General features: G+C 34.6%; 1 protein-coding gene across 1 annotated transcript in view; it reads right to left on the bottom strand.

Moving 5' to 3' along the window:
* Positions 1-20,816, bottom strand: part of LOC145693616 (inter-alpha-trypsin inhibitor heavy chain H4-like) — a 139,083-nt gene that overhangs the window by 66,454 nt on the left and 51,813 nt on the right. The window contains exons 4-8 of the mRNA XM_081769769.1: positions 14,812-14,950; positions 12,765-12,873; positions 10,467-10,633; positions 6,242-6,442; positions 2,539-2,707 (exon numbers count right to left, since the gene is read on the bottom strand). Of these exons, the coding sequence (XP_081625895.1) occupies positions 2,539-2,707; positions 6,242-6,442; positions 10,467-10,633; positions 12,765-12,873; positions 14,812-14,950 (785 nt within the window). The remainder of the gene's footprint in view (positions 1-2,538; positions 2,708-6,241; positions 6,443-10,466; positions 10,634-12,764; positions 12,874-14,811; positions 14,951-20,816) is intronic.

Raw genomic sequence — 20,816 nt, 5'->3', positions numbered from 1 at the left:
CTATCAGTTCATTTAACCTTTGTTCTTTTTCTTCTTCAGAACCGGAGCGAATATCAGGAATATAGGGGCCTTCTGTACATATTTTCATTAAATCGTTTACATGTTCACAACTAACTCGGCAACGTTCTGAACATAATACTCTATGTTCATTGTAGAAAACGAACGCTCTACTTCTACTGTGCCTACAGGAAGTAATAGAAGAATACCTGCTACTTCGGACAGAGTTGGGAACATTCTTCTTTCTTCTCCACAGGCAAGATCCAAGAGTTTTTGGTGGATGATGATGTTAGGACCTGCAGGAACTCTTTTATAAATGTTATACTCTATTTCGAGTTCACATTTATTAACATTACAAATGCTGGCCACTTCAGTTAAGTTAGGTGAGTCGGGGGTGTTTTTAAGCACATCATAGAAGTGTGACACCTGTTTAAGAGAATCACCAAACCTTTCCTTCATGTTGTTGGTAATTTTTGATTTGTAATTGGAGAAGAGCCTTGAGTCCTTGGGGTTTCACGTTTTCTTCCATTCTCACACCCTCAGATTTTGTCTTTTCTACAACACTTCAGCATGCAGTGAAAAATGGTATCTTCCAAACGTGTATTGACACCTTCTACCCACCTCAGCGCTGTAACCATATCATTTCCATATGACATTTGCAGACTTTTGCTTAGTTTTGCAAGTGGCTGCAAAAATGTATTTAACAGTACTAGTGTGAAAGTTGTTAATGTCTTTCTTAGTTCCAGCAATAGTCCTCCAACATCTGATGATATGTCTCCTGCATCAACATAGATATGCTCTAACGCAATGCATATTGCAGCATAATGTTTGATTACCACAGAAACACTACCTTTCATATGAAAGCCATCTAGTGGAAGCAGATTGCACCAATTTGTGAGAAGTAGCGTCTATTGAAGATTCCATTTCCTGCAGACCTTTCAGCCGCTTGTGACTCCCATGAAATGCTATGTACAGTTTATTCACTACATTTACAACCAGTTTGATATCTTTTGAAGTTACACTCGCCCTTATCAAAGCCAGTTGCAAAAGATGGCTTTTACAATGAGCGAAAATCAACCTAGGCGAATGTTCTTTGAGACGTGCCTGATCTCCGGATGTTTCACCGCTGAAATTTGAAGCACAGTCGAAAGTCACAGCAGTCAGTTTTGCAGTACTAAGTCCTACTTTATGAATTTCTTGAATAATTGTCTCTTTGAAGCATTCTGCCTTAGTAGACTAAACTGGAACAGCACAAACGATGGTTTCCTTCACTTTGCAAGCCTCTATGTATCATATACAAATATTCAGAATTTCTCTTATATTTACATCTGTGCACTCGTCTGCCACGGGTGAGAATTTACTCATTTTAGAGAACTTGGCTTTTGTAGATTCAGTGATGGCAACACCAAAAGATTTTAGAATAGAAGTAATAGAGTAATGCGACAAGTTATGTGCATTCTCTGGTGAGTTTTTTTATGTGCTGCTTTATTGTTCCTGAATGGTTTAGCGATGCCATTCCACTAACTAGGGGTCTTTATTTGGATGTAGATGGTATTTCTTCGGAAAATAGGAAATATGCGATTTTGAACAAATCTTTAGTTACTACCAAAATACTTTCACGCTGAATGCTAAACTGCTGATAGACTTGGTGAATACTGTCAATGCTTGGTGAATACTGTCACTTAGCAATGAGGACTGTACCGCACATATATAGTCCGAAATTCATAAGTTGTTTCCCATATGAGTGTTTTACTTTTTATATTTATAAATGAAAACAGCGTATAGTTGCTGCAAAACCACACCGAGGCGTTCATGAGGAAAACTACGCTATCCCTTAGCAATCCCGTAGGTATACCCTCACCGAAGAATCAGCGTGGGGTACACGTGGACAAGGAGCCCAGGTAAGCCAAGTTACTATTCCCATCTACAAAAACACGTGTCCCGGAATGAAGAACAACAGAAAAAAAAACGACGAGAAGAAATCAGTATAAATAAAACACAACCCTCAGGGACGAATAAACAAAGAAAATAGGGTAATAGATTTTTTTTCGTTTTCTTACTTTTTTATGTATATGAAAGTAAATAGAACACTGGAATCTCACATTTTAGGACAATAAACATGTCCTCCTCAAATGGAGAAAGCTTTCCATTGACTATTTTCTTTCAAAGCTTCCACAAACCACCTACCAGTCCTGCAGCGTTATTCGCAACTGAGACGGTAGGTTATTAAATGAATGATGAATGAAGCTGCCTCCCAGCCCCGCCCCTTTTGCGCCAATGATTGTGCGCTTGATGATAGGGGTACAACTTGAAATGAGCATGTGTATTTGAAATAAGGTTATTTTCCTTGCTCATGTCTTTACCATAATTATTCATTTGATGTACCTTGGAGATATCAACTTCAATTAAAGAAATTTATTTTCGCTTTAAATCTGTTTCTAATAAGGGTCAATTTGGTGTCTTTGAAAAGACATTTCCAGTATACGTTGTATCAAGCCTATAATTTATAATTAATTGAAATGAAACGAAATAATCCTTTACTTCCGTCTGCTGTAATATTTCTGACATATGCTTTAGCTTTGGTAAGAAATTCAAAAGTAGCAGGATAGATTTTCTTTGATAGATCTTCGTCAGGAATATCTGCGTAGTCACTATAGCCCAAGTAAGAATGGAAATCAGAGGTGTCCATGGGGAGATCTGGATCCCAGACCTACAAGTAAACGAAATAAATTTAAAACTATGAGTATCTTATAAAATTACAAGATCATATGCAAGCACAAATACTTGGATATTTCAGAAAAAAAATACAGGGTTAGCATAAATGATTCTTTCGTTTTATTTTCAAAAAAAAAAAAAAAAATACACGTATACACATGAAAGATGTATAAAAAGAACCACAAACTCACCAAGTTTGTCTTGTGTACTCCAGGTGGCAGCACGAGTTTATTATCTTTCCAATCGGGTGTGGCAGTGTGGCACAGGGTTGCCATACTCGAGACTCGCGATGATGCCAAACGCGGGTCTGAATTATGGTAGATTTTTGTAAATTATGCGAGATTTTCAAATTATCTTTCCTAACTAATTTTAAAGACCCGCCCGTACTTATCTTCATTATTTCAATAAAGTCTTTCAACCGTATTCATGTACAAAGCTAATATGACGCTGTCAGGAATGATAATGAAATAAATTGGTAAATGGCACATTATAGGAGAGGAAGGTCGAATTTATTTTTTTATGAATGGATAACATTTTAAGAAATATATACACAACATGCCGCTTCCGACACAGGCCTGAAGCATTTCTTTTAGTGTATTACTAGCTATCCCCCGATGTTCATATCCCTCCCCTCTCAAGTTGTAAATTGAAAGGGACAGAAACATTCCAGATAACCAAACATTCAGGTTTCTGTTGACAGTAATAAAGCTATGGGTAAGTAAATGTTTTGTAGTCACGTTTTACTGTTTTTGAACATTTCTCTGAATTCAACAATAAATTACAGCCGCGGAAATACTGACTAGTCTCATTGTTCCAACCATCGCTTCAACTAAGAAGAATAATTCCCGACGGTCCTCGAACCATCTAAATTTTCGTACTTTTTCTGGTCATCAGAGGTTAAGAATGAAATTATGCTAGATTTGGCCAAGATGCTAAAGTCAAGATGTTAGATGCTAAATGCATGTGAATTATGCTAGATCTAGCACCAAGATGCTAGATATGGCTTCACTGGTGTGGCAGTACCTGTCGAAAATAGAGGGAATGCAAGGAAAAGGACGTCGTCTGGACACATGTCGTGTCACCAAAGGAACACACATTGAACATTTGTAGAGGGTGTATATATCTACATATATATATAGATAGATAGATAGATATCTTTCCTGTGTGTACGTGTAATACTTTTGAAAATATAGCCTTTTCAAAACGAATAAATTATTTATGTTAACTCTGTATTAGGTTGCTTACTCTACCTGTATTAATACTTCTAATTTCTATATTTGAATGTCAACCGAAAAAATATTGTTGTTAAAATTAAGAAGAGCAAGTTGTAAACAAAATGAAAATAATTTAAAATATTAAGTACATGTTACAGCACATTTCCACTATTATTTTCAATATTACATATGTTATCAATTTGAATGTTCTCTTGGCATTCTTTGACTCATGCAAATATTCATATGATTAATAACAATTTCCCTCTTAGGAACAAAATTCTTTCAGTGTAGTGTTTTCTATGTTAAACTCCTGACACACTTAGCGATCTAAAAATTTGCTCATATTTCAATTTGTTACCAATAATTCATGTAAATAATCACAAATGTCAAGATTTTGGTTCACTCCTACATCGACGCAACTAGGCTAGTTGTCCTCCATGGCAAGAACTCACTTTAGCCTCCCCACCCCCTGACCAACCAAATCAAAACGCTCCCCGACTACACCTAATATTGGCATCACATAGTAATTCTCGTATTCCATTTTTTCTTCAAGTGGTAAAGCTTGATTTCGAAACTGAAATACATAATTTAATTTTTAGTACAAGATAAAACACCAAACTAATTAGTTTTTGATTGCCAAATAATCTGAGAGTAACATGCTTGGCATATTCTTACAGTCTTATCATAACAACTGCAAATCACAATGTTTTTGGAATTATATCGGAATGTATATATGTGTAGAATGAATCAAAAATCTACTTAGCTTTCGAACACCTAGGTGGAATATTTAATTATGACAAACAGTCAAGGTGTTGTCTTGAGTCGGACATTTGCAAATTATATTCGGACATTTTGCAAATCTCTTCAATCGATGTAAGTTAAATGAAAACAAGAAAAGCTGCAACTAAAATTTAACTTTGCGTCCTCGTTTGGCTGGAAAGGTTTTTACAGTGTCCTAGAAAAATAGCTTTGAACCTAACTTATGCTCCATGGATATGATCGTAAGGTTGGTGAGTCGTTGTGCTGTTAAGTTTCTGAGGTATTTTTTTTTTTTAAATGATCTTTAGTTTGCTAAAACTCCTCTCCTTGCCTTATGTGAAAATAAGCGTTTACCCAGTTTTGCTCCTCCCCAATCCGGAGTCCGGGACAGTTCCCCCCCATTATTTATGTCACTGTACTGCTACAGCTTTGATATTGTTAACGAAACGAGAATTCAAAGTTAAAGCCTCAACGAGATACAGAGGAACGAATTCATGATTATAAATATCTTGTGGGGGACTCTAATATAAATATAAATATCTAGATTTCATGTTCTTCATTTATAAATATCTCAAAAATCTGGCTATTCTGAATTCCTAGCGAAATTTAAGCTGTAAAGAAATATACATAGATTATCCCAATAGAATGTGCTCCGTACTTGAAAACACACACAGAAACTGGATAAGTCAAGGATATTATACAATAGAGGATCTGCCCATACGTATCTTTATCATATGAACTCAATGAAGCCAAAAAACAACCGAGAATCGTCTGAGCTGGCACGTCTGTTTGGCTACTCTCGTTTCCGCCATGATTGTTAGGTCGAAACATTGCGATCTTAGTGGCTCGGAGTGGGCAGAGTAGGTGTGGCGAAGCTGTGACGTATGGCTTCACGATTTTGTTATATGGGCAGATCCTCTATTTTATAACGTCCTTGGAATAAGTAGTATTTCTTTTCTATCTTCACGTCTACTTAACTCTATGGACATTACAATAAAGTTTAATTTTGTGAAATTTAAGATCTACAAGACATGTATTCTTAGCATATTTTCTTTTTCACGCGCTATCCTGGCTAACTGTTTTAAGCGTGAGGTTGTATTTGCATCAAAGTTGTACCACTCGAGTGTGACGTGATGTCACGTGGTATTGTCATGGGGGTCAAGGTGGAACAAAACGAGCTCTGCGGGGCTTCTAACCATATTTACTCGCTGACGCTCGCTCAACTGTTTCGTAACGTAAGTAAATCACTTTTTATGCATTATATATTACGTAGAAGAGCAAATGAATACTATTTCTTATCTTATTTTGATGATAAAAGTGTAATCAAAATCTAAAAAGAAAATTCTTCGGCTGGGTTTGAACCCACGCCAAAAGCAATTTACATTGCTAGCCCGAGCTCTAATATGCTCGGCTAGGAGGACCGACAACACCTGGCGTTTGATTTGTGCTATATGTATGCTACGTGGCGAGAAACGGATAACTTTAACCAATCAAAATTGAGTATTTAGTTCCTATGGCTAGAGTCGAGCGTGAATAGAATATATGCGTGTACTTACCGACACTGAAGTGGAGAACTCAATTAAACTAAAATAATCTCCCTCGTTGAGATCATCCAAAATAGATAACATGGCATCTCGAAGCTGTTCGATTTTTCTTCCCCACATGGAGCCACTTACGTCATTCACGAAAATAATATGTTTTCGAAGTGGTTTCAAGTTTGATGGAGCAAAGAAATGAACAAAGTAACCATCAATTACCTGTAAAACAAAACAACAAAGAAGTGAACTAAGTAACCATCAATTACTTGTAAAAAAACAATAAAAAATGAACAAAGTAACCATCAAATTACCTGTAAAACAAAACAACAAAGAAATGATCAAAGTAACCATCAAATTACCTGTAAAACAAAACAACAAATAAATGATCAAAGTAACCATCAAATTACCTGTAAAACAAAACAATAAAGAAATGAACAAAGTAACCATCAAATTACCTGTAAAACTAAACAACAAAGAAATGAACAAAATAACCATCAAATTACCTGTAAAACAAAACAACAAAGAAGTGGACTAAGTAACCATCAATTATCTGTAAAACAAAACAATAAAGAAATGAATCAAAGTAACCATCAAATTACCTGTAAAACAAAACAACAAAGAAATGATCAAAGTAACCATCAAATTACCTGTAAAACAAAACAACAAAGAAGTGAACGAAGTAACCATCAATTACATGTAAAACAAAACAACAAACAAATGAACAAAGTAACCATCAATTACCTGGAAAACAGAGCAATGATAAATATCTAGACAATATTAGTTGTTATTTTTTAAATGCTTCCTGATGTTATATTAAGAAAAGATTAAAACTTGAATTGAGAGAGCCACTGAAGAGACAATTGGCCTATTTTGGTCTTATGGAGGAAAACAAATAGTGACATTTTAATGGTTATTATACAGAAAAACGCCATCGCTGTACCTGGTTTAATACAAACTTCTGAGATGCTTTCTGGAAAAAGTGAATCATACGTTAGTGATGCGATTGCTACCTTATTTGACACAGGGATTTCTGTAAGTTAAATCCTTCATAGTTAACAGAATATTTTCAGTACATCGAAAACAGTATATGGCAAACAAATTATATTTTTCAGGTTTCCTTTGGAGGGAAGGGAAGACTTTCAATATTATATAAAATGTGAAACTAGTACTACAAAATTATTAGCAGCCCACATTGGAAATATGTCCTAGGGGTAAATTTCGTTGCTTCGGAATGGAAATTTATCACTACGGCCACCCCCTGAAATCACCATTGTGTAAAACACTTTTCAGGTCTGTAACAGTTTTTCAATAACTTTTTTTTTCTTTAACAATATTGACTACCATACCTTAGAAGTATGGAATTAATTTGTTTTAATGTTCATTTCAAAAAGGTATGTTTATTTCGAACTATGAAATTCTATTCTTTAGAAAAATCCCATCAACATGTCACACCTTTAGCAGTGTAGCTGAAGAATTTATACTGAGGAAGATGTCAGGGAAATCTTGAAACAATACGTTATAATTTATTACAAGCATAGAGAGAAGATGCTCTTTTCTCTCTTAGATATTTATCATACAGCATCCATCTGTAAATAATTTTTGTCAGATTATCAGGCACTTCTAGTTTATTGGCACTATGAAACCATAATCCTTTATCCTTCTCAACTGTGACGTCTATTCCGGAACCAAGGCGTTACAGAATTTGAAGATTAATGTTGGAACATTTCAAAAAGTGCCTACCATATCCAGGATATGATGAAGGTTATAGATAGAACACAACGTTCGTTTCAGCATCCTTCTAGAAGAATATAACGTAGAAAAACGTATTTATAATCAATTTCTGAAACCTTTCATCTTCCTTTCAGGGCAGAAAGTGTTGACAATTGAAAGAATCTTGTTGATTTTATATCCAAAAATCAATATGGCGGTCAACTGGATACTTCACAGCCATTTGATTTTTTTTCTTTGCTTGCTATTCCTACTTTCTGATGAAAACATAGCAAAAGACTTATAATGCATCTATTGCTGTCTCATCTGAAAATGTTCCTTCCCTTCTCCCGTAAGTAATTTATATACATATATTTACCTATCTATCTATCTATCTATCTATCTATCTATCTATCTATCTATATATATATATATATATATATATATATATATATATATATATATATATATATATATATATATATATATATTCATGGGTAGTTTCATATTTTGCTGTAACTATTGTAAAAATTCTATTAGGTTTTTGATATTCCCAAGTACAATTTCCTCTTAGGGGGAAAGCGAGCGCCCCACCTTGCTTCCCCCCTGATGGGCGCCTTTTGCCTCTTTTACTCTTTTATTTGCACTATGAAAATCTTTATTGTATTTGTGATGCCTATTTATTTATGAAACAAACTTCTGAAGTGGGAGAAGTGAGGTGATTTAAATTTACGATCAAGTTAAACAATAATTACATCATAATCCAAAAATACGAAAATGACCAAAAAATATTTTTTAAAACGAAAAATTGCTGTATTCGAAGCTCGAATTATTACTACTTATTCCTCCTCGTCCACTCAAAAGGTTTGTTTCTTCAGTAATAAGAAATAACACGTAAATCAATGTTTTTATGGTGCAAATAAAAGAAGAATGAAAGAGACTGAAATGGAATAAAAAATGCCATATTTGTGAAACTTTATCGCCATTGCGATACCGCAAAGCATACGTCGATTACTCTAAAACATTATTGTTCTGTTTTCTACAACAAACGGCAGATTTTCTGCACTATTAGAAATAAAATGTAAAAATTTGATTTTTTATTACATCCTAATATATATATATATATATATATGTATTAGTCATTATATAAATCAATATATGTAACTAACTAAATAACTCTATGGCCTATGGAACCCGGAGGTTCAACGCCGCGTTCACAAAAGCTCTCCACTGACTTCTATCCTTAGCTAGCTGCGTCCAGTTTCTACTTTGTATTCCTATCTCTGCGAGATCCATCTTAATATTGTCTTCCCATCTGCGCCTAGCTCTTCCTAATGGTCGTTTTCCGATTGGTCTTCCAGTCAAGACTTTGAAAGCGTTTCTACTTTCTTCCATTCTAGTTACATGACCCGCCCACCTAAGCCTCCTAGACTTGACGACCCTAACAATGTTGGGTAAACCGTATAAATTATGTAGTTCCTCGTTATGAAGTTTCCGCCATTCTCCATTCCCGTTCCTCTTGGGTCCGAATATTTGTCTCAGGATCTTGTTCTCAAATACTTTCAGTCTATGTTCTTCCCTCAGAGTAAGCGACCATGTTTCGCATCCATATAGAACAACAGGCATGGTTATCGATTTATATATTTTAAGTTTCAAATTCCTCGACAGAATTCGCAACGACAGATTTTGAACTGAATAGTAACACGAATTCCCTGCTTTTAGTCGACATTTAATTTCCTCTTGGATATGATTTTCCTCTGTTAATATTGATCCTGGATATTTGAAACTATCTAGATATTTATCAAAAGTATTATTTAATATTTTAACGCATCTATAATTTGCTGTATTACAGTCCCGACGCACTTCCATGTATTTAGTTTTCTCTGCATTTACTTCTAAACCCATGTCCCTGCAAGCGTTTAATAAGATCTCTGCATTTCTTTCTATTGTTCTCCTATCATCCCCTATTAAATTTACATAATCAGCATATGCCATAACCTGGTGAATACCGTTCAACTCTAGGCCCTGGTTGCTATCTTTGATTTTCCTTCCAGAACAAAGTTAAATAATAATGGCGACAACAGACCTCCTTGTTTCATGTCATTTTCGATGTGAAAACTCGTGGACAAAAATTTTCCTACCCGGACTTTACTTTCGGATTCATTTAAACATATCTTAATTAATCTAATTAGTTTTCTCGGTATTCCAAGTTCTGTAAGAACGTTGTATAATGTTTCTCTCCTAACCGAGTCGTAGGTCTTCCTAAAATCAATAAATAGTTGATGTACCGGGGTATTGTATTCCCACTTTTTTTTTCGTTCAGAGCTGTGTAACTTTAAAAAAAAAGGTCTGACTAAAACAAATATTCAATATTTATCATTTACCAATCTGTGTTACAGTTCCGACAATATATTACTTTCTTCAAAGACATTCTGATGAAGGCAATGATATATTACCGAAACAGCAACACAGATTAGTAACAAAAAGTGTTTGCTGCGGCCACATTTTGTTAAACCAAAACGTAATGTAAACTTACTAGAAATTCTCCAGCTGATGGATCTCTTTCGACATCATATTGAACAACGAATTGTCCTTCAAGGCCATTTTCTTTTTTGGATATTTTCCTTTGTTCCTTCCTCCGTGGTGAGAAGTGAATGTGAGCCTCGTTTTGTGAAGTTTGTTCAATTTGTGCTAATGGGTTTGCTAAAGGTGAAATAAAATAAATAAATAAATAAATAAATAAATAATAATAATAATAATAATAATAATAATAATAATAATAATAATAATAATAATAATAATAATAATAATATATTGTGTTTTATCATTTCCGATTCAATATATATTTAATACAGAGATATTTGTATTTGTTTTCATTCACTTATCATATTTATATAATGTATATACAATATTTACTATTTGTTCAATTTGCCATTTGATTTGATTTGTTTAATTTTCAAAATAATATAATTAAGTACATAACAGAAGAGCATTAAATAAGGAAGTTAAATTCACGGCCTGGATCACTGGTGTCATCAGCACATAAGCTTCGGAGGGGGGACAGACTACCGGGGCGACTGAGGTGTATAGAATACCCCCCAGAAAAGTGGAGATTTGGAGATCCTCCCCCAGAAAATGAAAGAAAAAAAATGTTCACACATTGCATTTTATAGCATGTTTGACTTTAAAAAGCAAACAAAACCGTAAAAAATTTTGTTTTATTTTTACCTTTGATAGTCTAGTTTTTTATTTATATTTTTATTTTTAGTTTTATTTTCTTAAATATTTTTTCTTTGAAATGTGGTACTAAAAGAAACACAGACAAACTTTAAAGTTAGTTTGATTATTGAAACAGTAAAACTCAAGCATTTTTTTACAATTTTAGTTAAACTTGAATGTTGCAAAGTATGTCATAAATAAAATAATGATGAAAGGTAGTGTGAAATGAATACTCAGGAAAAAAAAAGTAAAGTTTTGAAACAGGTTTTAGATCTGCAAGCCTATTGATAATGTAAATGAGACTCAATAATGTATAGTTTCCAATTAGTGGAAAATTATGTTTTCTTTAGCTAAACTAAACTCGCTTTGCTGTTTGTTATCTAAACAAAAACATTTTGTTACTTATCAGTTTACTCCACCTTCACCTTCATAGGACCAAAGACTGACTGCCTTTTTTCTTTCACAATTGGAAACAAACTTTTGTGCTACTTTTTTTCATCAACTTTGTCTATCATTGTTTTGTGTACGTAGCAAACTGCTACATGGTTGAGCTTCTTTGGGGTCGTAGTTGACCTAAGGAAGCCTTCACACGAAGTCAATGAGGGACGCAACTCGGTGGCGCAACTGCCTGTGAAGCATTGTTTTAAATTGGAGCTTTCATACGAGGTTTTATCGTTGATTGAGCTTGCTGTAATATTTTGTAGTCAAAATATATAAACCATTCGTTGATGGGTAGTTTGCAAGACATATTATAAGCTTCAACTACAATAATACTCCTGTTCGAAAAATGGAATCTTTTAGTTTAACGTATCACAATTATTCCCTTTAGGCTAAGGGAGACCATGATTAAAGCAGTGGCGTATTTACGATTTTGTTTCGGGGGGCTTTGTTAACTTTCGGGGGGAGGCTTTGCCTGAAAATGTGAAAATTGTGCAAGATATTTCATATACTTTACTATAGTAAGTAAGATTTCGGGGGAGGCTTAAGCCCGGAAGCCCCCTCCTAAATACGCCACTGGATTAAAGCAAGTAAATTATTATGGAATAATTGGTGGAATGAGAATGTGGGAGGAAGCTAGAGTACCACGAAAAAACACACGAACACGATAGTGTCCACCACAAACTTACATGTGCGGGGATCGAACCAGAGACCCACGCACGAGAGATAAGCACTCTACCACTGAGCCACTGTGCCCACAATATTCCTGTTCGAATCTCTCTTTATTGCGTCACTTATTATTATTTTTTTCAACATGTTACCAATTAGCGGAACTACACTGTTATTTTTTCACTTGGAACAGGAATAATGGTGTATTTGAAACCAATATATTTGTTACAAAATATCCGTCATGGTATGGTTTATGTAACTTGTTTTCGTAGAAATATCATTGCATTGTACGTATAATGGAAGCTTACCAGAATTTGTTTATGTAAAAAGCAATCCGCTGACGAAGATGGGAGTTCCTATTGAAAAGTTCGGTATTAATAAATATATGGACACATTCCAAAGTTTAATAGTTATACTCATATGTCAAAGTTTAGTTCGTTTACTAAACAGTAAACTTGTTAAATTATTGAAAACTTAAAAAAAAAAGAAAAAAGAAACATATATTTACGTTTTTCATTGGGATTAATTTCGTTTCCTGATCTTAATTCAGGCACATTGATGTTAGTAATATTTCTTGTCTCTTTTATATACACATCAACGTTGAATTTTTTCACAAGCTGCAATTGTAGAAGAAAAGATGGATTATTTTACAAGATAAAAGAAAATAATTATAGGATATAGTTATGTTCTAATTATTCTACGAGGGAGGGTCAGAAACTAAGGTTACAAAGCTGAAATTTCTGAAGTTTGCGATAATTTTAATACATGGAGTTGGCAACTATGGAGAGTGTCAACCACCCGTCACCTATAGCGCTAGTTGTAGGCAAACACAAATGGCGACTCGTTTGAAAAACTGCTCTCGCGAAGGAGTTCGCTCAATTATTCGATTTCTGTGGGAGAAACATGTAACCGCGGCTGATATTCACGAGCAGCTGGTAGAGGTTTACTGACAGAGTGTAATGTCTTGTGAGTATGTCGCAGAATGGTGTCGAAAGTTTGCGATCGGCTGGTACAGCCCGAACCTCGCTCTAAGCGACTTTCATCTGTTCCCGCACTCCAAGGAGCATCTCGGAGACTGTCGCTTCGCTTCAGATGAGGAGGTAAAACATTTCGTGACAACATGTTTGAACACGCAAAGAAAGGATTTTTACCAGGAGAGGATCTTCAAACTCATTCCACGATGCGAAAAAACCTCAACTGATATCGAGACTGTGTCGAAAAAATAACCTAATGTATGTACTAATATATACATATTTCACGGCAGGCTTTGTAACGTTACTTTCCGATCACTCCTCGTATAACATTATTAGCGTAGAGTGAAACAAAATTCAAACATGACACATATACCAATAGAAATATCTTATTGAGCCGAACAAAATGATGAGGTGAATCTTTATGCGTAGTTTTGAAGAAAATCGCGGAAAACAAATTTTTGGGAAACATAAAAGGTGATGGAGTACAATAAAACGACGCCACTAATGAAGATAGAATCGATACACTTACCAAGTATTTCATCAGGATACAGGCAAGAAACGATGGTACACAGTATGTTAATGAAATTAGGGCTACATATTTTTTTTAGAAAAATATCTTTTTTTAAAAAAAATGACTTTTTGAAAACGAAAATTTGTTTAAAAAAACAAAAAAAAAACAATTCTTTTCGAAAAATGAAAAAAACTGAAAAAGCGAAAAACAAAAAGATGAAATTAACGAAAATCACAAAACAAGATTCTTCGACAAAGATCATCTGTAAATGAATTAGAACCTAATATTATAATTAACTTTTAAATTTTGTTTAACCCTTTAATTGGCAAGCATTGATAGCATTACCATTAAAATATTTAGTTTGCTTTTATGGTTGTACCATGTCCTCCTCATCATAAATTGGTAATTTTTAAAGTATTTTTGTACTTTGGTTACAAAATACAGTATGTTTAGTTCAAAGCAACATTGCCATAAAATAGATCATATGTAACCGAGCAGCATTGTACTATAATGGTCAAATATCAAAAATATTTTCAGTAATTAGCAGCAGTTTCGTTGAATTATCTCTCTACAAAGCAAGAAACCACAAATAAAAAAAAGAAAAAACTTTCTCGGAACGTAGGACATAAAGCTTCTACAATACTAAATTTGACTGTCCCCTGTTGACGAAGATTAGAAATATCTAAACAAGCAACCTGCAAATCATGTATATGAATATTGTATGAAAGCAATAATTCCAATTAAATGATCACTGAAGTTATAATTCGTGCGGATAACGCAATAGGATGCGATGTTGCTTGAGATTAACACTGCCAAATAAAGGGTTAAGTATAATATTGTAGAACGATGGGACACGATCATGAATCATGGATGATCCTGGTCATGGACAATCATGGACAAGTATCATAGATGATCATGGATGATGGTGGTCATAGGCTGTCATGGCTGATGATGCTCAGGGATGATGCTCATTGACGATTATGGATGAGATGGTCATGATGACTGGATTGCTGTAGCTCTATAACAAATAAGTTACAAATACAACTACAGTAATTGCTAACTTTATTTACCTGTCCAAGATTAAGGTTTATAATTTGTTCATATTTTCCCAGTCGTCTTTCGAGTAACTCTTCGTAAGTTAAGTTAAATGTTACTTTTCCTTGTCTTTCAACATTCAATGACACTGAAAAAGTATTCGAATCTCGAGTTCTGTGAAAAGGAAAGAAATACGTGGTGTACACTTCAGAAATATTATTTAAAATTAGAAACTATAATGTACACTAACAAATACTCATAAACTAAATTGCGTTGTAGCCCTACGTATCTCAAAAGTAAGGTAAAAATACACACTTTGAGTAACAAAATCTATACATCTCTGATTGTGCTTTAATATTTAAATATTATCCTATTAATAAGAGCTTGACTCAATCTAAAATTATTTTTCATGTGTTTAAAATACAAAATTCTGTTTCATATAAACTATGTTTTAAGTTGGTTGTTTGTTTGTGGCTAGCCGTGAATGGGTAGCACCCTCTTAGAAGATTACGGCCTCTCTTAGGGAAGAGTGGTTAATATACAGGTGTTTTAAATAGGTTTTCACGAGTCATTTTAATATTAGAAGTGAAAAAAGCAAAGCGAGTTTCTGACATCCTACATATAAAGTGAAAATACGACAGCTGTCCTGAAAGTAATAGACATTTTGAAATAATAAAAAAGTAACAATAAACAAACCAAATTGTATTATATACAGTTGAAAGATACACTCTTAAGCTATTTTCCCACATAATCGTCATGCAAATTAAGGCACTTATTGTGCCGGGGCACAAGTTTTTCAATACTGTCGTGGTAGAAATGTGTCGTCTGCGATTTCAACCATTGGCTTACACCAACATCAGTATCAAAGCGTTGTATAGTGAGCCATGTCTTCATTGCTGGGAAGTGGTGGTAGTCGCTTGGCACCAAATCTGGGTTGTGTAGTGGGTGATCGAACACCTCCCATCTAAAACCATCCAAGAGCTCTTGGGTACGCTTGGCTGTGTGTAAACGTGCGTTGCCGTGAAAAATTCACTCATTATTCCGTGTCCGTATACTTCATACAGTTGACAATGGACTTCAATTGGCTTTTTTTTTTTTTTTTGTCAATAAAAACTTAATTATAGAACGCATTTCACAAGAGGCGGGATATCCTATTACAGCACATAATAATAATAATAATAATAATAATAATAATAATAATAATAATAATAATAATAATAATAATAATAATAATAATAATAGCTTCAGCGGAACGCACGAGTGAAGTTGCTTTGTAAGGGAAAAGATGTAATCTAATTATTACATTTTATTTTTCTTAAGATTTGTTTATTACCAATAATTTTCCATATTAGTTACTTTAACCCTTTCGGCCCTGACGGTAACATATGTGTACATCATATTTTAAGATTAATATAATTACTCTGGAGGATTCAAAATGGCTGGCATCAAAGAAATAGCGGAAAGTGATTTAGACAAGTTCAAAGAATATTGACATGAAAACCCAGCCATTTTGAATCCTCCAGAGTAATTATATTAATCTTAAAATATGTGTACACATACATTATCATCAGGGCCGAAAGGGTTTTAAAATGTATGATAGGATTATACAAAGTAGATACAAAAACTACAACATGAGGAATTGATTTGAGCGTAAAAGCTAAAAATTAGTTCTCGAGACCTTTTCATCAATAAAGCTCCAACATGTTCAATCTCACTTAAAACTTAACAATATGGGCGCCGAAGCGGACAGGGGGCTGGGCCTCCCTGGTTCACGAAAATGTTTACATAATATAGAAAACCATGTATATTAAATACTAGAAATACCAGACGTAATATAGAAATCATGGAGACAGCCCCTTTAGAAAATTTTCTTCGGGTGCCCCTACTTAACATAGTTGATGAGACATTAGTTGAAGGTTTGTTGCCAGTTATATTCAATTTTGTAAATATAATCATCTAGATATTTCGAAATATTTCGTATTTTAATTAAATACAAAAAGTTCAGTGGATAATACCGATAGGTATTTATTAATCTTTACAACACCCTATTTCTAAACATTTTTTTTTTTTTTTTTTTTTTTTTAGTCATAGCATTATAAGAATTCTGTCTTCATTTGGAGTTCATTTTAGGAAAATTTAGAAGCTTCTCAGCTAAAATCTTCATTTTGACGTAGCAGTTACTCTATTCTCTTTCATTTCACACATATTTCCAGCATTTAGCAATGTAAGTAATCGAATCAGTTTCATTATCCAACGTTAAGCAATTTAATTCATCGAATCAGTTTCACTATCCAACATTAAGCAATATAGCTCATGAGACAGTTTAACTATCCAACGTTAAACAATGTAAGTCATTGAATAAGTTTCATTATCCGACGTTAAGTAATTTAATTCATCGAATCAGTTTCACTATCCAACATTAAGCAACGTAGCTCATGAGACAGTTTAAGTATCCAACGTTAAATAATGTGAGTCATCGAATCAGTTTCATTATCCAACGTTAAACAATTTAATTCATCGAATCAGTTTCGTTATCCAACATTAAGCAATGTAGCTCATGGGACAGTTTAACTATCCAACGTTAAACAATGTTTAACTGATCGAATCAGTTTTATTGTTGCAGTATTAAAATTTGTCTTCAAATAATATGAAAATAATAACCCTGTAAAAATGTTTTAACATATCCTTAAACAATTCTTGTGGAGGTTTATGATGAAAAATGTAGAGCTCCTATAATCTGTAAACACGAACTTTGTGTGAGTATTCTTTTGTAGAAAGAGTTTTTTTTTTTTTTTAAAAAAAAACAGGTTTATCAAAAGGTCAGTTGTTTCATTTTTAAATTTTATAACCCTTGCACCAAAGGAGCAAAGGGTTTTGTTTTTTAGTAATATGGTTCTATCTTTATGCAAGTGATTTCACCAGTCTAACACGGGATGTACTTGAACCTGAACCCACAAAGTAGGAGTGATGTATATATTTCCTGAAAGCTTGATCAAGGTAAGATCAAAACCGGTTATCAAAATTGGTGAGGTCTCAAGCATTTCGCTTGAAGACAGCACGTTACTCATTTTTATTAACACCTTTAAGCGTGTCTTAAAGTCCGTTGCAACCCAAAAAAATCTGAAACGGTGAGACAGGTGTAAAAACAAAACAAAGCAAACGAAACAAAAACTAGAATGTATCAAAGGAATAAAGAAATATACCAGTTTCAACTGCAGGATCCCAGACGGGATCCAACTCAAAAGTTTCAAGTGCCAAGGGAGGGTAAATAAACACATCATGTGAAAGATCGTTAAATGATACAGAATTGGACATTGGACAAGTCTCGACTGTCGATAAGCATTGCAAAATGACACGAGTCATTTCCTTTGATATATTCTAGTTTTTGTTTTGTTTCGTTTTGTTTTTGCACCTGTCTCACAGCTTCAGATTAATAGGAGTGGCAATAGACTTTTTCATCAAGAGTCGAGACTTGTTTTCTCTTCTTTCAGTTAATATAAGCTTTCATACGATACTCAACTTGAATCCCTTTCCATTTCAACATTTTAAGTTGGACCCCGTCTGGGACCCTGCGAGGGACCCTGGAACTTTTTTTTTTTTTTTTTTTGCTTTGAATCATTATACTTTTGAAATAATGACATATCCATGTTTTTGTTTCTACACCTATCCCATCGTTTCAGATTCATACGAGTAGCCATAGACTTTGCAATAAAGATTGTATTGATATTTTGACCCACCGCTATTTTGCACAGGCTTATCGTAGAGAGTCGTGACTTGATTTATCTTCTTTTATTTAACACCAACCTTCATACGATATGCAAGTTGACCCCACTTTCCATTTAAAATTTTTGAGTTGAACCCCATCTGTGACCCTGCGGGGGACCCTGAGACAATTTATTTTACTCTGAAACGTTATACTTTTTAAATGATAAAAGACATGTTTTTCTATTTTCATATTTGTCCCACCGTTTCAGACTTTTCGGGGTTGCAACGGACTTAAGGACACGCTTAAAGGTGTTAATAAAAATTAGTAACGTGCTGACCTCAAGCGGAATGCTTGAGACCTCCCTGATTTTGGTGACCGGTTTTGATCTTACCTCGACCCAAGCTTTCAGGAAATATATACATCATCCCCACTTTGTGGGCTCAGGTTCAGGTATATTCCGTGTGACTGAAATCCTTTAGGAAGCCTGTTAAAGACTGAATAAACTATGTAGATCCATACTACTATTTTACAATTTTCAAATAGTATTTACAATGCTTCAGCTACTTTTTCTTTGGGTTAAATTCCGTTAAGCCCCGTCGCGATTGCAGTACAACCCCTCAAATCCGAAAACCCGGCAAATCCTAACACGTTCTCAGGAGAAAAAAATAACTACAGCTGGAAAATGAAAAAAAAAAAGGTTTAATCACACAAATTTAGTTTTTTTTTAAGGTTTTAACATTTTTAGACTTAATGCTTATTCTAAATCATTATCTAATTATATTCTTACAAGAAGACAGTTATAGATATGCGACAATCATTTTGGAGATGAGTGTACACCCGCTAGTCAAGGTCACTGCCCTTTCAACCACTGGGCCACCCTAACCTCAGTCGTTGTTTTACCGCCAATTCAGTGACGAAATAAGTACGTAATATTATTTCCCGGGTAATCCGAACCCCCCGAAATCCGAACAGACTTCAGCCCCAATTAGTTCGGATTTGAGGGGTTGTACTGCACTTACATCATGGTAAACCAAATAGAACCTAATCTAATCTAAACTAATCTGTGTTTTATAAGCTAGCATAGGTTAACAGAATTTATGATCGTTTTTGTAATTAAATGCATTTACAGTATGCGGCAAAACAAACAATACTGAAATCACATCGTTGACATTTATTTATTTATTTATTTATTTATTTATTTATTTATTGTACAACATAATAAAATGTAACAAATGTTGTCAAATAGATGTCAACTAAATGTTACTCAACTAAATGTTACTCAACACATTGTAAATTTAAGAAGACTCGTGCCTGCACATCATGTATTATTCAAAATGTTGACCATTACATCGCGCACATTCTTCATAGTGGTCCTATAGATCGATGGACATGTTAGTGAACACAAGTTACTGGAACGACAGAACAATGACCGAATCTTCTCTCTTCTACGGTATACTGGTTGGGGGTTATCTGTTCGGAAAATTGCTTCCTTCAGCATACCCCAGGCGTCTGGAGCCCTGAGGCCAGGGGAATGGGAAGGACATGGAAAATACACTTCACGGGAAATCAAGAGATGTCCAAACTCTCGGGGGCAGAAAGACAAGTGAGTTGCAATGTGGGCGGTAGTTCCTTCTTGCTGCATTCATCGTTATAATGACAGGTTTTTGTGCGGCAAAAACCGCGCAAATGATGCAAGAATTGATCAATAATCAACTGTCGATCGATGTAGTGATCAAGGTACACAGGGCTTTCATCATTGAACCATATGTTACTGATAAAGACTTCATGTTCATATTGCCATAGCTCCAGAGCAATACAGTAGACGTGAGCACTTATCTCCTCCAGTGAGATGCTGATCCACACCGTATGAGCGGAAAAAGTGCTCGTGAACCTTCTCGTTTGTTGTAAGTAACATTATCTTTGCGCCAATTGCACACTACGTTAGTCCACACACGACTAAGCACATGTGTGGCGCTCCAACCACGTTGCATTTGTGCGCCATCCATACGCGAATTTCAGTACTATTTGTTTTGCCGCATACTGTATATAGAGCAATAAATTTTAACTATCCATTATCATTATCAGTATTCTGTCATTCATGGGAGTCTGCGGTGGCTCAGTGATAGAGCGTTCACATCTGGTGCGTGGGGCCGCTGGTTCGATCCCTGCTCACAATAAGTGAACTTTGTGGTGGACAAACACCGTGTGCGTGGGTCTTCTCGGGGTTCTCCCGTTTCCTCCCACTTATTCATTCCATCATTTCATTTATTTCTCATCATCACCATCTCCTTTAGCCTAGCTGGCATAACCATGGGACGTAAAACTTAAAGATTT

Source organism: Thermobia domestica, chromosome 8 (genome assembly GCF_964235325.1).
Source record: "Thermobia domestica chromosome 8, izTheDome1.hap1.1, whole genome shotgun sequence".
NCBI classification, from domain to species: domain Eukaryota; kingdom Metazoa; phylum Arthropoda; class Insecta; order Zygentoma; family Lepismatidae; genus Thermobia; species Thermobia domestica.
Note: the sequence above shows the minus strand (reverse complement) of the source record. Positions and strands in the feature narration are given on the sequence as shown.